This window comes from Nothobranchius furzeri, chromosome 12 (genome assembly GCF_043380555.1).
Source record: "Nothobranchius furzeri strain GRZ-AD chromosome 12, NfurGRZ-RIMD1, whole genome shotgun sequence".
NCBI lineage: Eukaryota > Metazoa > Chordata > Actinopteri > Cyprinodontiformes > Nothobranchiidae > Nothobranchius > Nothobranchius furzeri.
Window position 1 is genome coordinate 8,608,139 of NC_091752.1, and position 20,736 is coordinate 8,628,874.

The 20,736-nt window shown below is 43.9% G+C and overlaps 1 protein-coding gene across 1 annotated transcript in view; it reads right to left on the minus strand.

Annotated features, from left to right (window-relative positions):
- col13a1 (collagen, type XIII, alpha 1) overlaps positions 1–20,736 on the minus strand; it is a 116,590-nt gene that overhangs the window by 37,404 nt on the left and 58,450 nt on the right. The window contains exons 3-12 of the mRNA XM_054749954.2: positions 18,128–18,154; positions 12,921–12,956; positions 7,772–7,798; positions 5,376–5,426; positions 4,598–4,633; positions 4,433–4,459; positions 3,579–3,605; positions 2,833–2,859; positions 2,723–2,749; positions 1,630–1,656 (exon numbers count right to left, since the gene is read on the minus strand). Coding sequence (XP_054605929.2) covers positions 1,630–1,656; positions 2,723–2,749; positions 2,833–2,859; positions 3,579–3,605; positions 4,433–4,459; positions 4,598–4,633; positions 5,376–5,426; positions 7,772–7,798; positions 12,921–12,956; positions 18,128–18,154 — 312 coding nt within the window. The remainder of the gene's footprint in view (positions 1–1,629; positions 1,657–2,722; positions 2,750–2,832; positions 2,860–3,578; positions 3,606–4,432; positions 4,460–4,597; positions 4,634–5,375; positions 5,427–7,771; positions 7,799–12,920; positions 12,957–18,127; positions 18,155–20,736) is intronic.

Below are 20,736 nucleotides of genomic sequence, written 5' to 3' on the forward strand. Positions count from 1 at the left end.
TTCAGCCAAATAAACAAGCATGAATGAAATTCTCCTTATTGGTGTTGACGGTGAACCCCGACCCAAAAGCCACGGCTGATTTCAAATGAGACGTTTGTGAGGGTGGAGAGCAGAGGGGTGGAGGAGCGCCTTTGCCCGAGGCAACGGCTCTCTTTGCGGCACGACTTGGTGACACCTCCTCCCAGGGTGTTGGAGGGGGGGCACCCACAAACCTTCAACATCAAAGCCTGACTGGAACGTAAGGCAGCCAGGGTTTTCAGGGGGAGCTCCTGCACAAAAAGGCCCTAAACATGGGGGCAGGCGGTCATTTCACTGCAGAAACCCCAGAAGATGAGTTTAGTCTGAATAAAGTACTGATGGAGCCGTCGCCAGCATCAGCACCAGCATCCTCACTGGAGATCTCAGTCATATTTGTGTGAAACTGAAAATAATGTGCTTTTTAAATTAACTCATTCACTGCCATGCTTTTACTGTGTGGGCGTCGGACGAGCCCCCACACCGTGAGAACAAACATCTCAGCTCTAAATCCGATCTTCATTCGCATACGTCACACGTCACGTGATCAGGGAGCAACACATCCATGTGTTAGGAGATCGTTTTGGGCCGCTGCTGTAAAAAAAGTGAGGCGCGAACCAGAAAAGCTTCTGCCGATCAAAATTCAACAACGGATTATGAAAGAACGGATAACGCTCGAAACGCGCGGATTCTTCCTGATGTAAGAGGCGAGTCTCCGCTTTGTTTTGGTGTTGGCATCATCCTAGCACGCAACGTTCTGTCACTCTTAAAAAAACAGTAAAAACGCTGAGAAACGGCTGGCAGCGAATGAGTTAATAATTAAACATCTTCTGATATTTTCTGGTTAAAGGGCCTTATGTTGCCCAGAGTCACAGATTAAAGAACCCAGAGCAAAAACACTAAATAACACATTTAGCAGGCCTAATTTCACCCCCAGAGGGCCCCGGTACAGAAGGAAGGCCCGGACCTCCCAAATAGACCGCTGCAGGGCTCTGAGGGGTGGATGAAAAACAAACTCAGCTTAGACTGGCCACCCCCCAACCCCCCCCCCCCCCCACCCCCACACACACACACATTCATCTACCACTCATGTACCATCGGGGGTCGACATCACTACATTACCTACAGTGCGCTTGTATCCTCGACCTGCTCTAAACTGTAAAATTTGATTAATTAACTTTACCTGAAAAAGCAAACCAATTGCAATTAAAAGTAAATACACAGTAATAAGTAGTGATGTGTTGGAACTACTAATACACACTTACATGAAAGACTAAATCAGTATAATTTGTTACTGTTTACTACAGCGTAATTACATACGACTCAAATACAAACTCAGGAAGCACATTCCAACTATATGTTTGCCTCAGCTGCAGTAACTTGAATTTAAATGCATTTAACCGTGTAGCTCCAACACATCATTACCTCTCACTGTGTCCTTAATACTGTAAGGTAACAGTCATGAAGAGAAAAGCTCCGAAACTTTTCCTAAACAGACGAGGTGCTGCTAAAAACCAACATGTAGCAGCTCCTGACTCAACCAAAGCGTGTTGTTCACAACAGCTTCAGTTTGTCTTTAGATAATTATTATAGATGGGAATCAGATGTTCTTACCCGGTGTGTGTAGTCCCCACAGACTCCCTGGACAAAAACAAATAAGGATTTAATTAGAAAGAAAACTTTTAGACAAACTGTGTGGAACAGACTCTTTACTATGAATGATGAAATTATGAATTATGAGAGTGTCTTTAAAAAAATCCTCTGTTTAATGATTATGCCTCCGACTCGTCCAGCTAAACTCGCCTTTGTGTTTTTGTGGTAGAATAAAAGGTAAACATGGCAGAATGAGGGTAAAACACACAGGTGATGAGTGGCTCCATTATGTTTATTTCTGACCTCCGGAGACAAATTTACATTATTTTTTATTTCCAAACATCAAGACTTTTTAAAGCCTGTTTTTGGAAGAGCTTCACTCACAGACTTTATTTGGAGCTCCAGGCTTCCATTGTTGTTTTTTTCTGCTTGTTCCTTTTTGTGTTCTTCGTGTTTGATGTGGTAGGAAGTTAAATTACATCTGATTTCACTAATGTCTGAATGTTAGAAATATCTATAAAAATGTATATTTTTTTGTTATTTAAGTTTTTTATTAAGTTTTACAAATTTTTACATACAAAAAAAAAATATTACCCATCCCCCTTACAGCACAGGCTAGCTCAAAACCACACACAACCACAATTCATAATAATTTCAAAACATGCTGTCCAACAACTTTTATATCTTTTTACCAATAAAAAACTAAAATAATATACATTTAACTCTTAAGAGCATCTCAATAGAAATCTATATTGAGTTTATTGTGGTTTTGTCATTTAAACTCTCAGGTTTTTACCACTAAACTCCTCACCTCTGCCACCTGCTGGTGGAAACCGTTGGTGCTAAATATAGTTTTGCAGTTATAAACTCTAAATATTTAGTGGAAAGGTTTGGTAAAAGGATCATGATGAATGGCTCAGTGGGACCCGCAGGTGTGTGTAGGCAAGGGGTGTTACTCTGTTACTCATGCTTTTATTTTGGTGAGCTGCACCATAAATAATCATGTAAATAATCCCGGTTCGTCATGACAAATAAATCATACTTATGATTTTATACGTGTAATCAGAATTCATTTCTGAATCCCTGATTTTGTACCTCAGCAAACACGTCTCACCTTCTCTCCTTTGGGCCCTGGTTCCCCCTTAAAGAGACAAAGGAAAGGACAGGTGAGTGAGACAGGAAGGTGGAGGTACGCTGGACAGAACCACGACTCCTGAAACTTACTGGCATTCCTTTAGGACCACGTTGACCCTGCAGAAAACACACCCGTAAATGTGGTTTCATTTTTTCATCACAAACCAAAGATTCCTGACCACAGTTCAACCTGACAGGAACCACTGATAAATGAAACGCTACAGAAGTCTTTTCCGCTTTAGGTGATGGTGCTCTGTTAGCTTCCCCTTCAGATGCTCGGAAAGCTGGATTTAAGGAGCTGTCAAAGAGCAGCCTCAGCTTGATTAATGGAGTCTGGAAAAGGACCCAGTAGGACACATCCAGCCCAGCTCATGCTGGTGACCACACAGACTAAACCAGTACAAAGCCACTTTGTAAAGCTTCAGGATGGATGTAGATCTGCTCCTCTAACATCAGTCAGACCAGCTTCCATCCCAGCTACCAGACAGTCCCAAATAAACTCATTTATGATTTAATTTAGATAAAAATCAGTTTAATAAAAGTAAAATGAGATCATTAGTGTTATACATATTAGTTATTGTGATGAGTGCTGCTACGCTGCTGTTGGAGGGTTTAATGCTAAACAGACCTTGGTTTTTAGTATCTAGGATAATCTGTCTCAACAACAGGATTATAACCCTAATCCTAACCCATTGACGTGAGTCATTTAGATGCCCTGTGGTCATTTTTAGCTTTATTTCTGGGAAAACTGATTAAAGTCACAAGTTCTGAATTTTGCTAAAGATTTTAACCCGTAAGCTTATCAAACAGAAGCTTCATATTTAAGGAAGACTCACCGCATCTCCCTTCTGTCCGTTTAGTCCCTGTGTGAAGATTAGGACAGTCAGCTGCTGTGAAATTGACCAATCAGAACTCTCCAGGTATTATAAAGGAGCTTCTGTAAAAATAAACTGTTAAAGACCAAGTTCACTTGTTTTTTCATTACATCTACAGAGGTCTCCAGCATAAGTGAATGCCTTACAAGTCAACATCTGTGGGGAAAAAGTTCTGACGCTCCTGTTTCAGAAGCTAGTCGGAGGAGAGGGGTCCAGAAGACGACTGGATCTGGAGTCTTACTTCCTGATATGTGGACATCTCTCCTCTGATTGGCTAACAGCAGCACGACTCTACCACTGACTCTGTTTGCTCTGCAACGTCGATGTTTTATCTCCACTAATAACACAAGCCTGGAGGAGTTCTGCTGTGTGGTGGAGTTGCTAATGCTAACAGTTAGCTTTTACTAGCCGAGGTGTTCTCTGCTGTTTCCTGGACGCTAAACCAACAGCAGCCTTCCCCGTTATGAGTCAGGATGGGTGAGTCCATGAATGTTAGTGACAGTGGGACGTAGATCTGTCAGGCTTTACTAATCCTAGAGTTTCACCGTCTGTTTTCTATCAGAAGCTACTGCAGGAGATCGGTGTAGGAGACTATTTTCGTGTTCAGCCTGCATGAAACACTCAGTGACCCATCATCAAAGATAACAAGTAAAAAGGCTTTCTCAGTGAACTTGGTCTTTAACCTGACCTTTGAATCATCCTGAATACAGCGGGGGTGTTAATGGTAAACTATCGATATTGTTATTATGATGGAAACTACACTTTGGGCTCTGATTAAACACTTTTTTTATTTACACAATCTTTATTGAACTCACTGGCTTGCCGTCCAACCCGATGGGACCCTATAAAAAAACAAGATCAAACAGAATAAAGAATAACAAATATTAACCAGAAGAATAAAAATGTTAAAGTCAATTGGACATAAACAGAGATGTAGTAAAGTTTAGTGAGCAGGGATCGTTTAATCATGCCTGACTTACTGGAAATCCCGGGAATCCTCTAGTTCCGGGTTGTCCCTGAAGAGAAAAACAAACCTCTGAGGGTTAGGGTTTAAAACAGCTTCATGGCAGCAGATCAGACCTTTATTTTAGCGACTTGTGACTTCAGATCCAACCAGTGGAAGCAGAGCAGGAAGCAAACTGAATAACTGGATTTCAGGACTTAAAATGTGCTTTTCGTCTCATTCTCGAGCTTTAAGTGAGCCACGAGACCTGCTGTGTTTCTGAAACATTCATCCTTCCATCCAGCCTGATGACATGACAACAAAGCAGAAGAAGTCGAGGCCCTTGGCTGGCACAACTAGTCATTTCCTTTCATTTTCTCCACCTCTCACCTGAATGAGGTGCCTTGCTTCCTCCCCAGGTCAGACTGGAGTCTCTGATGTCAGCCTCTCCTGCTCTGGCTGCTTGTGACTGACTGGAGCTCGGCTCCTACTGTGAAAGCGTCCCGGCTGCGTGTTATTTATTAAGTCTGCCTGTTACCATCCAGGAAGAGTGGGCACAGGCCGCTAATGCCCATTAGAAAAACAGATGTGCGCTCCACCTACGTCGGCTGGATGCTTTTCCCTACTCTAGGAATTTTTATATCAGATTATTATTGTGGAGCTAAAGAGAAAAGAAACGTGTTAAGTGGGTTTTCTGTAGTCTGGATTACCTGGTAGCTGCTCCTGCTACAGGACATTCAAATATGTCCGCTACGTTCACTCTTTTAAACAAACACAGACATCCCATAACCCCCGAAGCAGGTAGAGATACTTACAGGAGGTCCTCTTGGTCCAATGATGGACAGACCGGGCTCACCTGGTGCCCCCTGGGGACAAAGACAGACACTCAGAGGAGCTGGGACGGGAGGACAAATGTCCACAGAGAAACCAACGCATTCATGTCTTTGTCTGAAGCCGGGCTTTAGCCAAAGCTTGTGTTGCCTTAGCAACCAGGTCATAATCTGCAGGGTTGGATACTAGTTAGTCACCAACATGCTGGTCAAGCTGCAGCTCAAACCTGAAACAGGACAAACCCTCTTCATGCTGACTTTGGTGTCAGTTTGGAGATTTTTGCTGCACAATAAGTCGAGTCATAGAACAGAAATGAAACGAGAGACGAATCCAGCTTTAGAAGATTCAGCGTTGGAGAAAATAAAGCAGCAGCAGAGTCCTGGTTCTGGTTCTGGGTCACCTGCTGTAGTCTGGTACCTGGGTGGTCTTGTCTCACATGCCAACATCACCAACTAGTAACCAGCTGGTTAGGCATGCCAGCTCATTCAGGTTATGGTCCATCTGATGTGTGTTGTGGTTGTGAATGCAGCTCAGTGAAGGTGTCCTCATTGTCCCTGGTCTCTGTCCCTGTCTTCAGTCCTTTTTTCCACCTGTTTAATCAGTTTCCCTCTGGGATTAATAAAGTATTTTTGAATTGAATTGAATTGTTCCATCCTTTTAACTTGCTGGAGTCAAACTCAGGTTAGCGAGCCCGGGTCACACCCGTGCCCCTCAGGGCTGGGGTTAGCCTCACCAGGTCAGCATTTCTGACGTGTAAACGGAGGAGTTCCTCTGGGCTCCTGCTCGGTGAACAGCGGTGTGCCGCCGCAGCATTCCCACTGAAGCCAGACGTTCCCGACTCGGGTTTCCAGCACGTTCTCTAATTAGCTGCTCTCTCTCTCAGAAGGAGAAATGCGACGGCGTTCGTCATCCATCAAACCAAAGTGATGCTAAATGTTCCTCAGATGTTCTCATGCTTGGTTTGGTGGTAGGGTAGATAATAACAGGAAGAAGATGACAGGAGGAACCACTCTGAGTTACTTCTCTGCTTTTCCACAGTTTAATGGAGCAGACAAGTGAAGATCTGCAGATGCATCCATGCAGAGATTGGATTTCTTGACTTGTGAGGCCAAGGCAGCAAGGCAGCGTCAGGAACTCACCTAAAACCAGGACCCACTCCGAGAAAACACTCAGACACGGGCTGCCAGTCCCCGGCAGACTAAACTATGCAGATCTCATTTCCTTTAAGATGAGAATTTCTCAGGCTTATAAAAAATCTCCATCTCCTGTGACTTTCTCCCCTTTTGGTTTATATTTCCAGTCAATCACGTACTCCTGCATTCTCTCTCCGTCTGGCTCGGTTTGCCAGCTGAACCCTGACAATCCATCTGTTTAAGAGCTCTGGGAACGTTTTCCTTATAGTGTGTGCCAGGCTCCCAGAGAACCTTTTGGCCTGCAGGAGACGGGCCCTGATCCCACCAGAAACCATCAAACCAGGAGGAGAACAGCCCAGGAGGTTCTGATCCAACATGTTCCTGCCGGTGGTCCCGTCCGGGTCGGGCCCAGCAGAGAGCTTCATCTACAACAAGCCACTCCAGAACAGAACGTTTCAGTTCTGGATGCGTCCAGCAGCCGTCAGAACCCCGTCAGACGGACAAAACCAACTCTCACTCGGGCTGAACGAAGACAAAAACACTCATCCTACAGAGAAATGGTGGGATTCAAAAACTGCATTTTTTGAATAAACTCAGTGTGACCTTTAGCTACAAATTTCACAAAATACTTTATGGATGTGAGTAAAGGCGATTGCTTAGAGCAGCGTGTATACAGGTTGATTTATTACATGTTTGTCGTGTTTTTGTTGACTCACCTGAGCGATAAAACCAGGCGAAGGTCCAGGAGCTAACACTTAAAGCTGTGCTGTTTGTTTTATTCACCTTGAGGCAAATAAACGTCCTTTTCCCTGCAGCTGGCGGCTGCTCAGCTCCCCAGTTAAACACAATCATCACAACAGAGTTCTGCTCGCTTCATGTCTGGTTTTCTTTGGGAAGTTTAGACCTTCTGACTCTTATGTGACAAATGGACGCTATTCTGTTTCACGGTTTAAAACGAAATCCAACCAGAGTGGAAAATAGCTCATTTTCTGACTTAAAACTCGTGATATAAATCAGAAGCGACCTGCAAACATCACGCTGCACGTCTGAGCACCACAACCCAGCCACTCGTTACAGCCGGACGTTTAAAATGTCCTTCAGCAGAGACAAAGTTCACTTTTCCTCTTGCGCAGGAACGAGGCGGCTCAGGTAAACATGTCAGAGGATGACGATTTCAGCAGGTTGCAGAATGTTATTGACGTGTGAATATTTAGATGTGCTGCTAGGCGACACAATCCTAAACTTACCTTCTCCCCCGCTGGTCCTTTTAAGGCCTGGGATGAGTCACGGCAGACACATGCAAACAGGTGTGAAGGGAGAAGAGACAGAAGAAGAGAGGAGGTCGTGTTAGAGGCAGGAGGGATCAGGGCATGCAGCGGGGGGGCATCATGACATCATTATAACAACACAGCTCAATCGTACCTGAAGTACTCTAATTACTTAATGAGTGTGATTATGAAGAAGTTATCTCGTGCATTCACAAACATTTTATCTGACCCGAAACCCACTTTGACCTGACGCATCAGCTGAAGACGAAGCATGAAGGAAAAGTTATTAAATCTCAGGATGAATGAAAAACCTTATCTGATCACGTGATTGATCACATGATTGAATAGGACTTTTTGGGTGGAAGAAGCATATTTTATATATAAATAAAATTTGCAGGTACAGACACTGAGTCTGACATGTTTATTTAACCTCTTAATGGTCACCTTCACTCATGTTTTTGTGTTTATGTTTATTATGTTTATGTTTATGTATTTAGCAGACGCTTTTGTCCAAAGCGACTAACAAGTGATTTTTAGTACATCTGCAGTGGTCTCTAGTAGGAACGAATGCCTTGGGAGTCGCACTCTGGGAAAAAAGCTTTGGTGCGTCTGTTTCAGCGCGGAGAAATCAAGTGGAGGAGAAAGTGACGGCAAGATTTGGACGTCGCTCCTCTGATTGGCTGACAGCAACACGACTCTACCACCGACTCTGTTTGCTCTGCAACGTTGATGTTTTATCTGCACTAAGAACACAAGCCTGGAGGAGTTCTGCTGTGTGGCGGAGTTGCTAATGCTAACGGTTAGCTTCAACTAGCAGAGACGTTCTCTGCTGTTTCCTGGACGTTAAACCAACAACAGCCTTCCCCGTCATGAGTTAAGATGGGTGAGTCCATGAATGTTAGTGACAGTGTGACGTAGATCTGTCAGGCTTTTCTAATCCTAGAGTTTCACCGTCTGTTTTCTATCAGAAGCTAATGCAGGAGATAGGTGTAGGAGACTATTTTCATGTTCAGCCTGCATGAAACACTCAGAGTGACCTGTTAGAATCAGAGACAATCATTAAAACGTGTTTTTCAGTGAAGTTGATCTTTAAATGAGTCAGATGTATTTTTAACTACAATAAAGATGTTTTTAGCATCTAGCATCAGGTCAGCTTAGGACACGTCCACAGAGGCGTCCTCCTCCCTCCTGGTCCAGGTGTGAAATGTTCAGATCACCATCCTGCCTCTGAACCACTGAACTCTTCCACCTAGATGTTAGACTTTCTCTTTGGGCCCTGACAGTTTCTTTAGTTTCTCTTTTGACCCATTTATCATTTCTGTCCAAACTAAACACATTCACGTCCTCAAAGGAGTTCCTCTCAGACTTGAGATGTAGGACAGACATGAATACTAAATGAGATGATTGGCTGATTTACTCTGATGGCTCTGCGCCTGAAGCTGTCCGTATAACGCAACAGGTAACTATGGATTCATCTATAATTCATTCACAGTCTGGATATTCCCAGTGCATCCTGGAATTCATCCAACAAGGATGTTAGCTATGGCAGCTAGCATTAGTAGCAGCTTGACTGGTCTCTGGTTAGCATTACTGGGACAACATTTATGGGTGTCTCTGAGCCGTTAAAAGCTACTTTCTATACCGTCTGATGCGTTCCGTGGATTTCACACATGGAGTCCGTGAATTTTAAAAACACATTTTGATGCCAAGATAGCATTTCTTTTTGACAGGCGGCAAAAGTTATTTCAGGTTTTGCGTGAAAAAACGTGGCGGATTCCCAACTGCTCGTCTCACCAAAGTGATGTCATCAAACCAGACATGGAGAAGAATAAAATGTCTGAGTTCAGCGAGCTTCACATCCTTCTTCTAGGACGACAAAAGGAGCATTAAAGGTGGTGAAAACCAGCATAAATGTGGTCGAGTGGTGAGTAGCACAGCACGCCGGGGGAGAAGAGATCCTGCTGTGATGTCATACACCACATGTCTGTTTTAATTAATATTGTTACAAACTAATAAAGCTCAGATTACGTGACATAGTTAAAACATGATTAATATTTTTCATTTAAACTGAAGTGCAACGTGTGTGATTCAGGGCATAAGGCAACAAGGACCAGAAAATAACTTTTGGCGCTTAAACATTAGCGTCGGCACGGCTGGCGTTTGGTCGGGCTGGATGGCGTGAGTTTGGGCTGGTACGGCGGTGTCGTGTTCACATATAAATCTGAGGGACTTCTCAAGAACGCGGAAATCCCCGAGCCTGTGGGCGGGGCTTAATACACGCGGGAAAGTCCGCTCCATAAGGTAAACCAAAGGCGGAGATGAGCTGTGTTGCATTTGGAGACTCTGAACCACATGAGCGTCGCATCCGAGGGGGATGTGGGGGGTTTCAACACCCACACTTTTCCAGCCATTTCGCAAAAGGAATAATTGAACGCTCCTTCTACGGAATAGTTTTTGCTGTCCAACTTTAAAGGCCAGCTTTGTTAACATTCAGTGACAAATGAAGTTTGTCGAAACCGCCCCGCCTCTACCTGAGTACACCTGTGCGCTGGTGGACTGGGCTGGAGCTACAGTTTATTCAGGAGAGTTTCTCCGGACCTCGCCGTTGGATTATTGAAGTCATTCAGGTTAGTTAGGAAACCTCTGAGCCAATAGAATGGCTTGCTTTTGATATATACATATATATTTGGCTACGTTTTGGGTCTTTGGCGTTGGATGGACGCAAGCTAAAACAGCCACGAATCAGCTTTGTGTGATGTTGTGAAGATGGATTACACAAAGGGATTGGACTGTTTTTACTATAACATGGATTATGACCATGAATCGACAAAGGAAAGACTGAATTTACGCTTTTCACGTCATGAAATGAGATGTGGTTTGTTAGCTGCTGGCTCTGTGAATTTTGCAAGTAGAGTGCATCAATATTGTTGGAAATAGAAGAGCCTGGGCTTTAATTTAAACAGCAGATTCTGTGGATAGGATATTGGATTGTCGCTACTGTGTGTTTTTCTCTAAATGCGTATTTAGTGTCTTTTTACATCCTTTTGATTAAACAGCTTATTGTTGAAATTGGTTGGTGTTGATGGAGAAAACTTGGGCTCTGTTGTTTGGAAGATCAGCTCTTCCCGTTCTGTTTATACATCTTTTTGGATGGACTTTGTTACTGTGAATTATGCGCGGGAGACACCATCCCCCACACTTTTGAAAAGCTTGCAACGCGCCTGTGTGTCCTCATAATATTGTGACAAACACACACACACTCTCTCTCTCTCACACACACACACACACACACACACACACACACACACACACACACACACACACACACACACACACACATACACACATACACACACACTAAGCTATTCTTTTCTCCCATTCCCACACTTAACGGCGGCTCCGTGCTACAGACAGAAGTTTACTCAACAGCATGAAAACGAATCGCGCATGCGGGAAACCCCCCGCTGGCTCATTCTCCTCACAGATCGGAGGCGGTAGACGTAATTTCAGCTGGCCAATCAGTCCGTAGTGTCGCCTCGGTCCCAGTCTGAACGCTGGGGAGAAGGTCTGAGAAAAAGAGTCGCCTCAGGACAGAAAACGCAAATCGGACCTGTGTGTGAAACCAAATTCCGGTGCCGTTCAGTACTGTATGGGCCCGTACCAATGTTAATGTGTAAGCGCCACTACAGTCCCGTTCAGGGACCTCGGCTGGAGGGGGAGGAGCCTTAGGCTCCCAATGGGAGATGGCACAGACTGTTGGTACGATAAACTCCCCAAGCGGCCGACATTCAACAAGGAAAATGTGGTTTTAAATCTTACAATCTTTTCACTAAATCAACTATTTACAAATCAAAGTGTTTAAAGCAGTAAAATAGAGAAACAGTAACTAAGAATGTTTCTGAATGCATCTTCGTTGATGTTTCAGTACCTTTAATATAAAACCATGCGTGGAAAAATTTAATTTAAAACTAAACAGCTAAATATTTATGTGGGGTCAACATGTGGAACACCAATTAGAATATTTGTCACAAATATTTCTACATGACTTAAGTTTTATGTGTTGCTTTTACTTCTGTCAGTTAGCTTGCTTTTTATTATTCGTTTATTTGTTATTATTATTCCATGCTCAGATTTCCAGGCATCCTCATGTGATTAATAAATAAACTCTAGTTTGTCTGCATCACCCCGGGTTTCCACGGGAGCCGTCAGCAGCACGTTACTGCAGCAGCACGTCTTGCCCTTTGGCCCTTCCCACGAGACGCGAAGCAGCAGGGGAGCAGCTGCCACCGACCGAGCACGAAGTCACACGAGTGACTTCGTCAGTAAACACAACAACAAGCAGGAGAAAACTACAACATGGTTTGTGTTTTATGTTCTGTCCGTTTTATAATCACCAATACGGACCTGAAAAACAAAGGAGACCGCTAGCTAGGTGATAACTTCTCACGGGGCCGCACAGTTAGTAACATTTTTTTAAAAGTAAAGCAACCGGAAGGCAGTACGTTCTTTATTCTGAAAATCTCTGTAGCTTCTCTCCATTTCCGCGTCTGATTTCCTGTCATTCCTTCCCCCAAAAATGTCGAACTTGACTCGTTTCAGAGGCGTCGCGCGTAGAAAATAGAACCGGCGCGTAAAGGCCGCGACATGCTGCTCCTGAGACGTGGCTGACTCGCGCTGCCGACGGCTCCAGTGGAAAAGGTTCTGTTGACCACAGCGGTTCCTATCAGCAGCTATGACGTGCTGCTGCAGTAACGTGCTGCTGACGGCTCCGGTGGAAAGCCGGGGTCAGACTACAAGCTTCTCATTGATGTTGTTCCTCGTCTTTTACTCTTTATATCACACACTTTCATTCACGTGTTTTAAATCTATGTTGGTAATGCTTTAGAATGCCCTGATTCCATGCTGTCGTTCTTTTTAAAACACAGAAACAGTTTCGTTACCTGTTTTGTCGCTACGTTTCGTCTGCGGCTGCAGACGGCCGGCTGCAGACGAAACGTAGCGACAAAACAGGTAACGAAACTGTTTCTGTGTTTTCAAAAGAACGACAGCATGGAATTAGAACCACGACACAGCATGAACACACCTAAGATGTTCAAATTTAGAATGCCCTTCCGAGCTCGTCACTCACCATTCTTCCAGGAATTCCCATACTTCCTTTGTCCCCCTATAGGTTAGGAATATGTTATCAGTAAGACCGTTCAACTACAGGATGAGTCCTAAAAGGACACAGTGATCCTCAGGCTCCGACTCATTTACAAGCTTCATGTCATCGAAATGGAGTTTTTAATTCAATCAGATCTCTGGTGGGTTTTAATGATAAAAGTCACGGGACACAAGAGGAACACGGATCGGTTAGAAATGTTTTAAATCTGGGAATCAGACGTCCATGCAGGATAATCAGAGCTTGTAAATGAGCTGGTGTCATGGTATCCTTTGAAGGAGCAGCAGGGTTAGTGATGGTCGGCATGACAGAGACAGTTAGGAGTGGTTCTTCTTTCACAGATCAGACAAAAGCAGAGATTGCCGAAGCAGCAGCAACAATACAAACACATTTCTGTGTGAAGGATGGTTAGAAGCGGGTTTCTCTGATTCTGCCCTGGTGTGTGGAGTCAGCTCCATCAGATGCGAGGCATCTCTGCTCTCTCGTTAGTTTGTGGTGAAGTTATTAAAGACTCGCAGAGCGGCACTCTTTGATGCTCTGTCCAAGGTCCTGATTTAACCCTGGAGGATCTGGAACCGCCAAAGGTCCATTTAACTAAAGCACTCAACGTGATTATTTGCTGAAACCACTAAATGCTTCCCGCACTGCTGAACGATTTCAGATCCACAACATCAGCCACCAGTTTTCAGACTTTATTCAGACTAACATTTAAAATCATTCTGCAGGTAAAAGCCTGATTCATCCTGATGTTCGCTCTACGAGTCAAGCCTTCCGTATCTGAAAGAAGCTGCATCGTGTTGCTTTAATATCTGATCATGAACAAATAGATAGTTTTTTTTATCTGAGCCGATAGAGGATGCTGAATCTGGGAGCAGGTGGAGCAGTAGAAGTTCTGTCTGCTGGTTAAACGCGTGAAGAGCAGAGATCATCCATCATGATGGAGCAGCAAATCTTCTCTGGCTCTAGAAGACTAACAAGCCTGGGACCTCATTTATCAAGCTTGCTTACACACAAAAAGGGGTCCAAGCAAACTTTGGGATTTATGAAAGAAAACTTAGCGGAAAAATGTGCGCAACTTTAAGTTGACTAAGGACCTGGCTTACGCACATGTTGGACATGGAGAGCACCTGCAGTGCTGCTGCTGAGAAGATACAATTATGAAATCCTGCAGCATTATCACTTGTACCGCTTCGTTTTCACACAGAACAAGACCCCCCACACGCACACACACACACACACACACACACACACACACACACACACACACACACACACACACACACACACACACACACACACACACACACACACACACACACACACACACACACACACACACACACACACACACACACACACACACACACACACACACACACACAGCCTGAAGCCAGAATACAGAATGCTGAATATCAGCAGGGGGAGAGATTGAGACAGAATGTCATGTGTCTGTGACAGTGTGTGTGATCGTGCGTCCTGGCTACTTGTACGAGGAAGATCTCCATTTGGGTGGCTGGTTAGTGCGTGTGACTTTCACCTGGGAGTCTGGGGATCGAATCCTGATTGGAACATTTTCTATATCCGCCACAGATCTCTCTGAAGAATTCACAACATTGACGGCTTCAGCAACGCTGTGCCACTCCGTGGATTTTCTCTTATTTGTGTTGCAAAGGAACTTCCTTTCATTTCTCCACCTCACCCACAAGTACCTCAACTTCTGCTTCTGTGAAATAGCGCTTCCTTGATCTGCCTTGATCTACGGTCCCCATGTCATTGGTGGAGCGCTGCAACAGCCGGCTTATGTATATGCATGAGATCCACAAGGCACTTTGCTTTGAGGGCAGGATGTGACTAAAAAGCAGCTGAGAACCTTTCTAGATAGTCCCTGATTTATGAAGCGGAGATTGCGTGCAGCTATGCGTACTCCATGTTTGATAGATCACAAACCTGCTTGGCGTAAGTATATGTTTTTTGCTGAGCTTAAGTACGGTTTTAGTAAGGATTCTACGCAATGTTTGATAAATGAAACACCAGGCTCTGAAATAACCACATATAAGAAATAACACTGATTGCTGATTATAAAGACCCTCCTTCCAAAACCCACATCCTCATTAAATCCATGATCTCATGTTTTCTTCCCCTTCTGTTGCCATGTGGATTTCCTCTCCAGTGATGGAAAGAATCTGATTTTACAGAAATAATAAAATAAAATTAAAACAGACTTGTTGTATCTGATGCTCAAAACAAGCAGTTTGTTAGTATTAGAATAAACATGTGACAGTGATGTTAACTCAAACAGTGAGCAGGGTTGCACAAAAAGGTGTGTGAAGACAAAACAGAGGCATTTTTTTTCAGAGCGACTAAAGTGACTAGAGTCAAACACAGCTTCAACTCGACCCGGTCCAACAAAGCATCTGGTCCACAGAACAAAAGGCTAGAAGGATGAATCTAAATGTAATTATTAATAATACTTCAGTCAAAAATGTTAAAACTATGATTAAATCTAAATTTCAAGTTGAACACGTTTGTCCGGATCTGTTCCCCAGCCCCGTCCTGGTACCTGATGTCACCTGCCCTTGATGGTTTCCACCCAGCTGTCTCTGATTATCTTCATGTATCTAACCCTGCTTGTTCGGTTCTGTTTGCTGTCGTTCACTCCTGCTGATCCTGACCCCTTTCACAAACGAGACTTTTACCTTCTCCGCAGCCTCCCAGAAGCTTACTCACCTGCGTTTGGATCCTCACGCTTAGTTTTAGAATAAACTGACTACATTCAAATCTTAAACTTGTTTAGAATTAAATTCAGTTTGACTAAATATTTAAAATCAAGTCAGAAAAAGCACCTGAATGTTTTGAACTACCGTATTTTCCGGACAATAAGCCACTACTTTTCCCACGCTTTGAACCATGCAGCTTATAATGAGGTGCAGCTTTAGTCAACCAGACACGATGGATGTTGGAAAGTCTAATGGAGGAATGGTTAAAGGAGTGCTACGGAAAGCACCCAGGAGGATTTTTTTTCACAGTAAAACGGCGCTGCTTGTTTTCCCAGCTTCACCCCGGGATGATGACAGCAACACGGAGAGCGACACTGACATCGCAATAGAAAAGGTGTGTGAGAAGCTCTTCTGAGGCTGTTCAACTGCGACACAGAAGATGACTTCAGTGGTTTCAGTGCGCAGGAGGAAGATGAATAAACTAATCAATAAATTTTCTGTTTTGTTTGATACTGATCAGTTCAGCTACGTTCAGTTAAACTACGTTTTCAATTCAGTAGATATCTGCGGCTTTTAGCCCGGAGCGGCTTATATTGACGTGCACTCTATAGTCCGGAAATTACGGTAAATATTTAGTATGTCGAAGCACGGATCATGAATCAGTCTTCAGGAAGAACCCAGATGTTAGCCAACTCTGCTTCTGTAGGTCAATTATGTCTGAACACACACACACACACACACACACACACACACACACACACACACACACACACACACACACACACACACACACACACACACACACACACCTATCCTGAGCTGCATTGACAGAAGCCTCCACATTTATAAAAACACTTATTCTAAACATTTAGATTTGGATATTCTTTAATTAAATGTCGTCGTCGTCTTCCTCTGCCTATCCGGGTCCGGGTCGCGGAGGCAGCATCCCAACTAGGGAGCTCCAGACCGTCCTCTCCCCAACCACCTCCACCAGCTCCTCTGGCAGGACCACAAGGTGTTCCCAGACTAGATTGGAGATGTAACCTCTCCAACGTGTCCTGGGTCGACACGGGGCCTCCTGCCAGCAGAACATGCCCGAAATGTATATTTGCAAATGCATTGTTGGGATTTATGGTAAAACATTGTAGACGTAATAATTTATTCCATAAATGTGATAAAAGTGACTTTTAAAGGTTTAGAGCCTGCGTTCATAGCTGACCGAGGCGTCTCGTACCAAAGCCAAGAAGAGAAGCTGTAAGACTTGTAAAACTTTTATTTTCTTCATTTTCTTACAAAATGCTTTTTTCTCACGTATCTAACTGGAGAATACAGAAATAGACACATTTTCACTTAGGGGTGGAATATCCCTTTAAGTGACAGTGTGGCATAGATCTGTCTGGCTTTTCTAATCCTAGAGTTTCACCGTCTCTTTTCTGTCAGAAGCTAATGCAGGAGATAGGTGTAGGAGACTATCTTCATGTCCAGCCTCAGAGTGACCCGTTAGAATCAGAAATAGAATGATAATCATTAAAAATGTTTTATTTTCAGTGATGGACACATTTAACTCATTCGCTGCCAGCGTTTCTCGATGTTTTTACTGTTTTTTTAAGTGTCACAGAATGTTGCGCGCTTAGATGACGTCGACGCCAAAACTAACAAAACAAAGCGGAGACTCACCTCTTATATCAGGAAGAATCTGTGTGTTTCGAGCGTTATCCGTTCTTTCATAATCCGTTGTTGAATTGTGATCGGCAGACACTTTTCTGGTTCACGCCTCACTTTTTTTTACAGCAGCGGCCCGAAACGATCTCCTAACACATGGATGTTCTGCTTCCTGATCACGTGATGTGTGACGTATGCAGATGAAGATCGGCTTCAGAGCTGAGATGTTTGTTCTCACGGTGCGGGGGCTCGTCCGACGCCCACACAGTAAAAACATACACATGACAACTTTAGTCGTCAATGGCAGTGAAGGAGTTAATAAACCATCATTTAACTTCATCTGGCTGCAGCTGCTCTCCTGCGTCTGGGTCCTAACCTCAGCACACCTTTTAATGATATTAGCGAACTGTAATATTTTAGTAAAAATACATGAAAGGCCCGAGACTTAAATGTGACGTTGTTGTCTACCTGGTGAATCTGAATGTTTGAAATATACAGAAGATCAAACTTTACACGTGAGTTAGAGTATCAGACGTCTGTGAGAAAAATACAGAATCACTGGATAAATTCTGTCCAAAGATCCAAAAAGCCTAATCTTAATCCAGGTGATGAGGAATTGCTCATTAGTCTATGCAACAAGTGCTTTTCTAACAAGTTGCACGACTTTGCTTCATATTCTAACGTGTTGTTTGTGGACTACTGTTGATGAGTTTGTGAGCAGAGGGCAGGCAGAGATCAGCACGGCAGTGGAGACCAACTCATGCAAGACACACAGACATAAGTTCAGACAGTTACCGGAAAGCCGGCTCGTCCAGGAGGACCCTGAAAAAGTGGTGCAAGACAATTGGTCCAAACAGGAAAGAGAACATTCTACAAACAATCATGAATGATGGAGTCGGAATAAAGAGACAGGACAGAGGTGCATTACTGACAACCAGCTCAGTGGCAGGAAACCAAACATTCACTCAATCCTTTCAACTCAAACAAAAACTAGATGCTTAGAAGGAAAATCCCGTTCCTGACAATGCTCCAAAACTCCAAACCAACCTCAAACGGATATGAGGATGCATCCGGACGGCGACCTGCGCCCAGACTAGAGACTAAAACACAGCCACTCTTTCTAAGAGGCCAGTCCACATAAAACCACTGGAAAAGTCAAGTGTTTTCCGAGCTTCACCGAGTCGCCCTGGATGAAAGGGAACAATGCTAATTGGCTGGAAGTAAAGAAGGAAGTTTTATGGTTTTCCAAAGACTGCTGAGGATTTTTGTGTGGGAAAAGGCCTGAAACACGTAGATTATACGTGGCGACGATCGGCTGAACTCGGCATGAAGTCGTCCCAGCGTTCCGGGGCTCCATGATGGAATAATTCATCTTTTCCTTGTAGAAAATGATCTTTTCCCAGCAGCTGAAATGAGTTTTATTCTTTAAACACAGAATATCTGATCAAATCTCATCTATAACTTATTATCATAAACCAGCTTGATGCTCTTTAATTGTTCAGAAAAAGGTGAACTCATTTCTACATTAGGGTTAGGGTCAGGGTTAGGGTTATGGTTAGTGTTAGGGTTTCACTTCACATGAAATTATATAAACAAAACAAAAAGGTGCTTCCTCCAGAGTAAAGAAATGTGATGTGATTTATTTTAGTTTTTATTATAGTTTATAAAACGACGGCAGCCTCTCGGTTCTGTTAAAAAACGGCCATGGACGAACTTGGATTAATATTATGGTGTTTTAAAAGGCCTCTGCACCCCCCCCCCCCCCCCCCCACCCCCATCCAGGTGCTAACGCCCCCTCCCTCGCTCCAGCTTTTATTGTTCTCTGGAGATTCGCAGAATGTTTGAAAGTTACTGGATTGATGGCTAAATAACTGCAGCACGTCTGATTTAGTCCTGCTTCCAAGAAAACTTTCAGACTTTTGTTTTAATCTGGTGTTGTGATCAGGTTACAGCTGTAGCGTAGAATATTTACACAAATATTTTAGATTAATGTCGTTTTCCAGGCTTCTGTTTCCCAGCATTCCTCAAAATAAAACGCAGTCAGTTCAAAATCTGGCATGAAACTTCCAGCAATCATTTTAAGGATAATTAGACCCAAAAATGGTCGATTTCCTCCATCCTCACGGAGGCAAAGTGTCTCTGGTGAACTCAGCTCAAGACTTAAAGCCACGCTACACTACTTGTTCCTGTTTTTAAATCATTTTCTTGAGCAAGTATGCGCTAAAGTGACCTTTTATAGGGTTAAGGAAAAGTCACTCAGATCCCCTCCGCCCTCTGTGGCCAGAATGTTGCACTTGCAACTTCAGAGTGGCGAGCCGCCACCTGTTGGACTTAGAAAAACTGAGCTGACATGCCTGGCGCTGCAGTCTGCTTCCACCTTTTTAATGACAGCTGGGAGACATTTCTGTTAGATGACCGTAAGACTAATGCACAGCAAGGATCGGCTGCTGATTGGCTAGGGGACAGAGTCCCGGGTTGCTCCAGAGTTTTTGCCTTCCGTTTCACTGCCTGCAGCCATTTCCAGCAGAAAAAAATGAATGCAACTGAACGGAGCAGGTGAAGGCTTCTGTGTGGGAACATTTCAGCTAGATTAGATATATTCCCACACAGGAAACTTCAACTGCTTCCCAGGTTGTGGATGTCACTGGCTCTGCTTCGGCTGTGTGTGCGCATTCGGTTTCACTTTAGTCAACACATTCTCACACCCAAGAAGTCAAAATATGACGCGTGTGACCAATCCTCAATATATGACGATTCGGGGCACCACAGCACGTCACGGGACGACGATCAGGGACAAACAGCTGACACAGCGTCCCAGAGCGTCGGTATTCAACGCCGGTGGAGAGACGGACATTAGACCTACTTGTGAACTACTTAACCTTCCCCTCACCCCAATCCTAACCTTAAGGTCACAGTTTATATGTGACCTTAAGGTTACATAAGGACGTGTGTGTGTGTGTGTGTGCCTGCTCTGTCTTCTCGATCCCCAGTGAGTCGTGGAGGATGGCTGCTTATACTGAGCCAGGATCCTCTGGAGGTTCCGTTCTGTTAAAAGGGAGTTTTCCTCTCCACTGTCACCATATGCTTGCTTAGTATGAGGATTGCTGTAAAGACACTGACACTAGTCAGTGACTTGATGCAATTTACTGGGTTCCTTATATAGGAAACTTTTTTCTGATTGGCTTAATGAACTGACCTGTACTGGAATGTTTATTATGTGAAGTGCCTTGAGACGACTCTTGTCGTGATTTGACGCTATATAAATAAACTTGAATTGAATGATTGGTTTTGATCATCTGCATGAAAATGTGTTTGATGATCTGAAGTAATGAGATCTAAATCCCTAGGTTTTATTTTGTCAGCTTAAATGGCGAAGATACGGCCCTGTAGCCAGCTGGAGACTG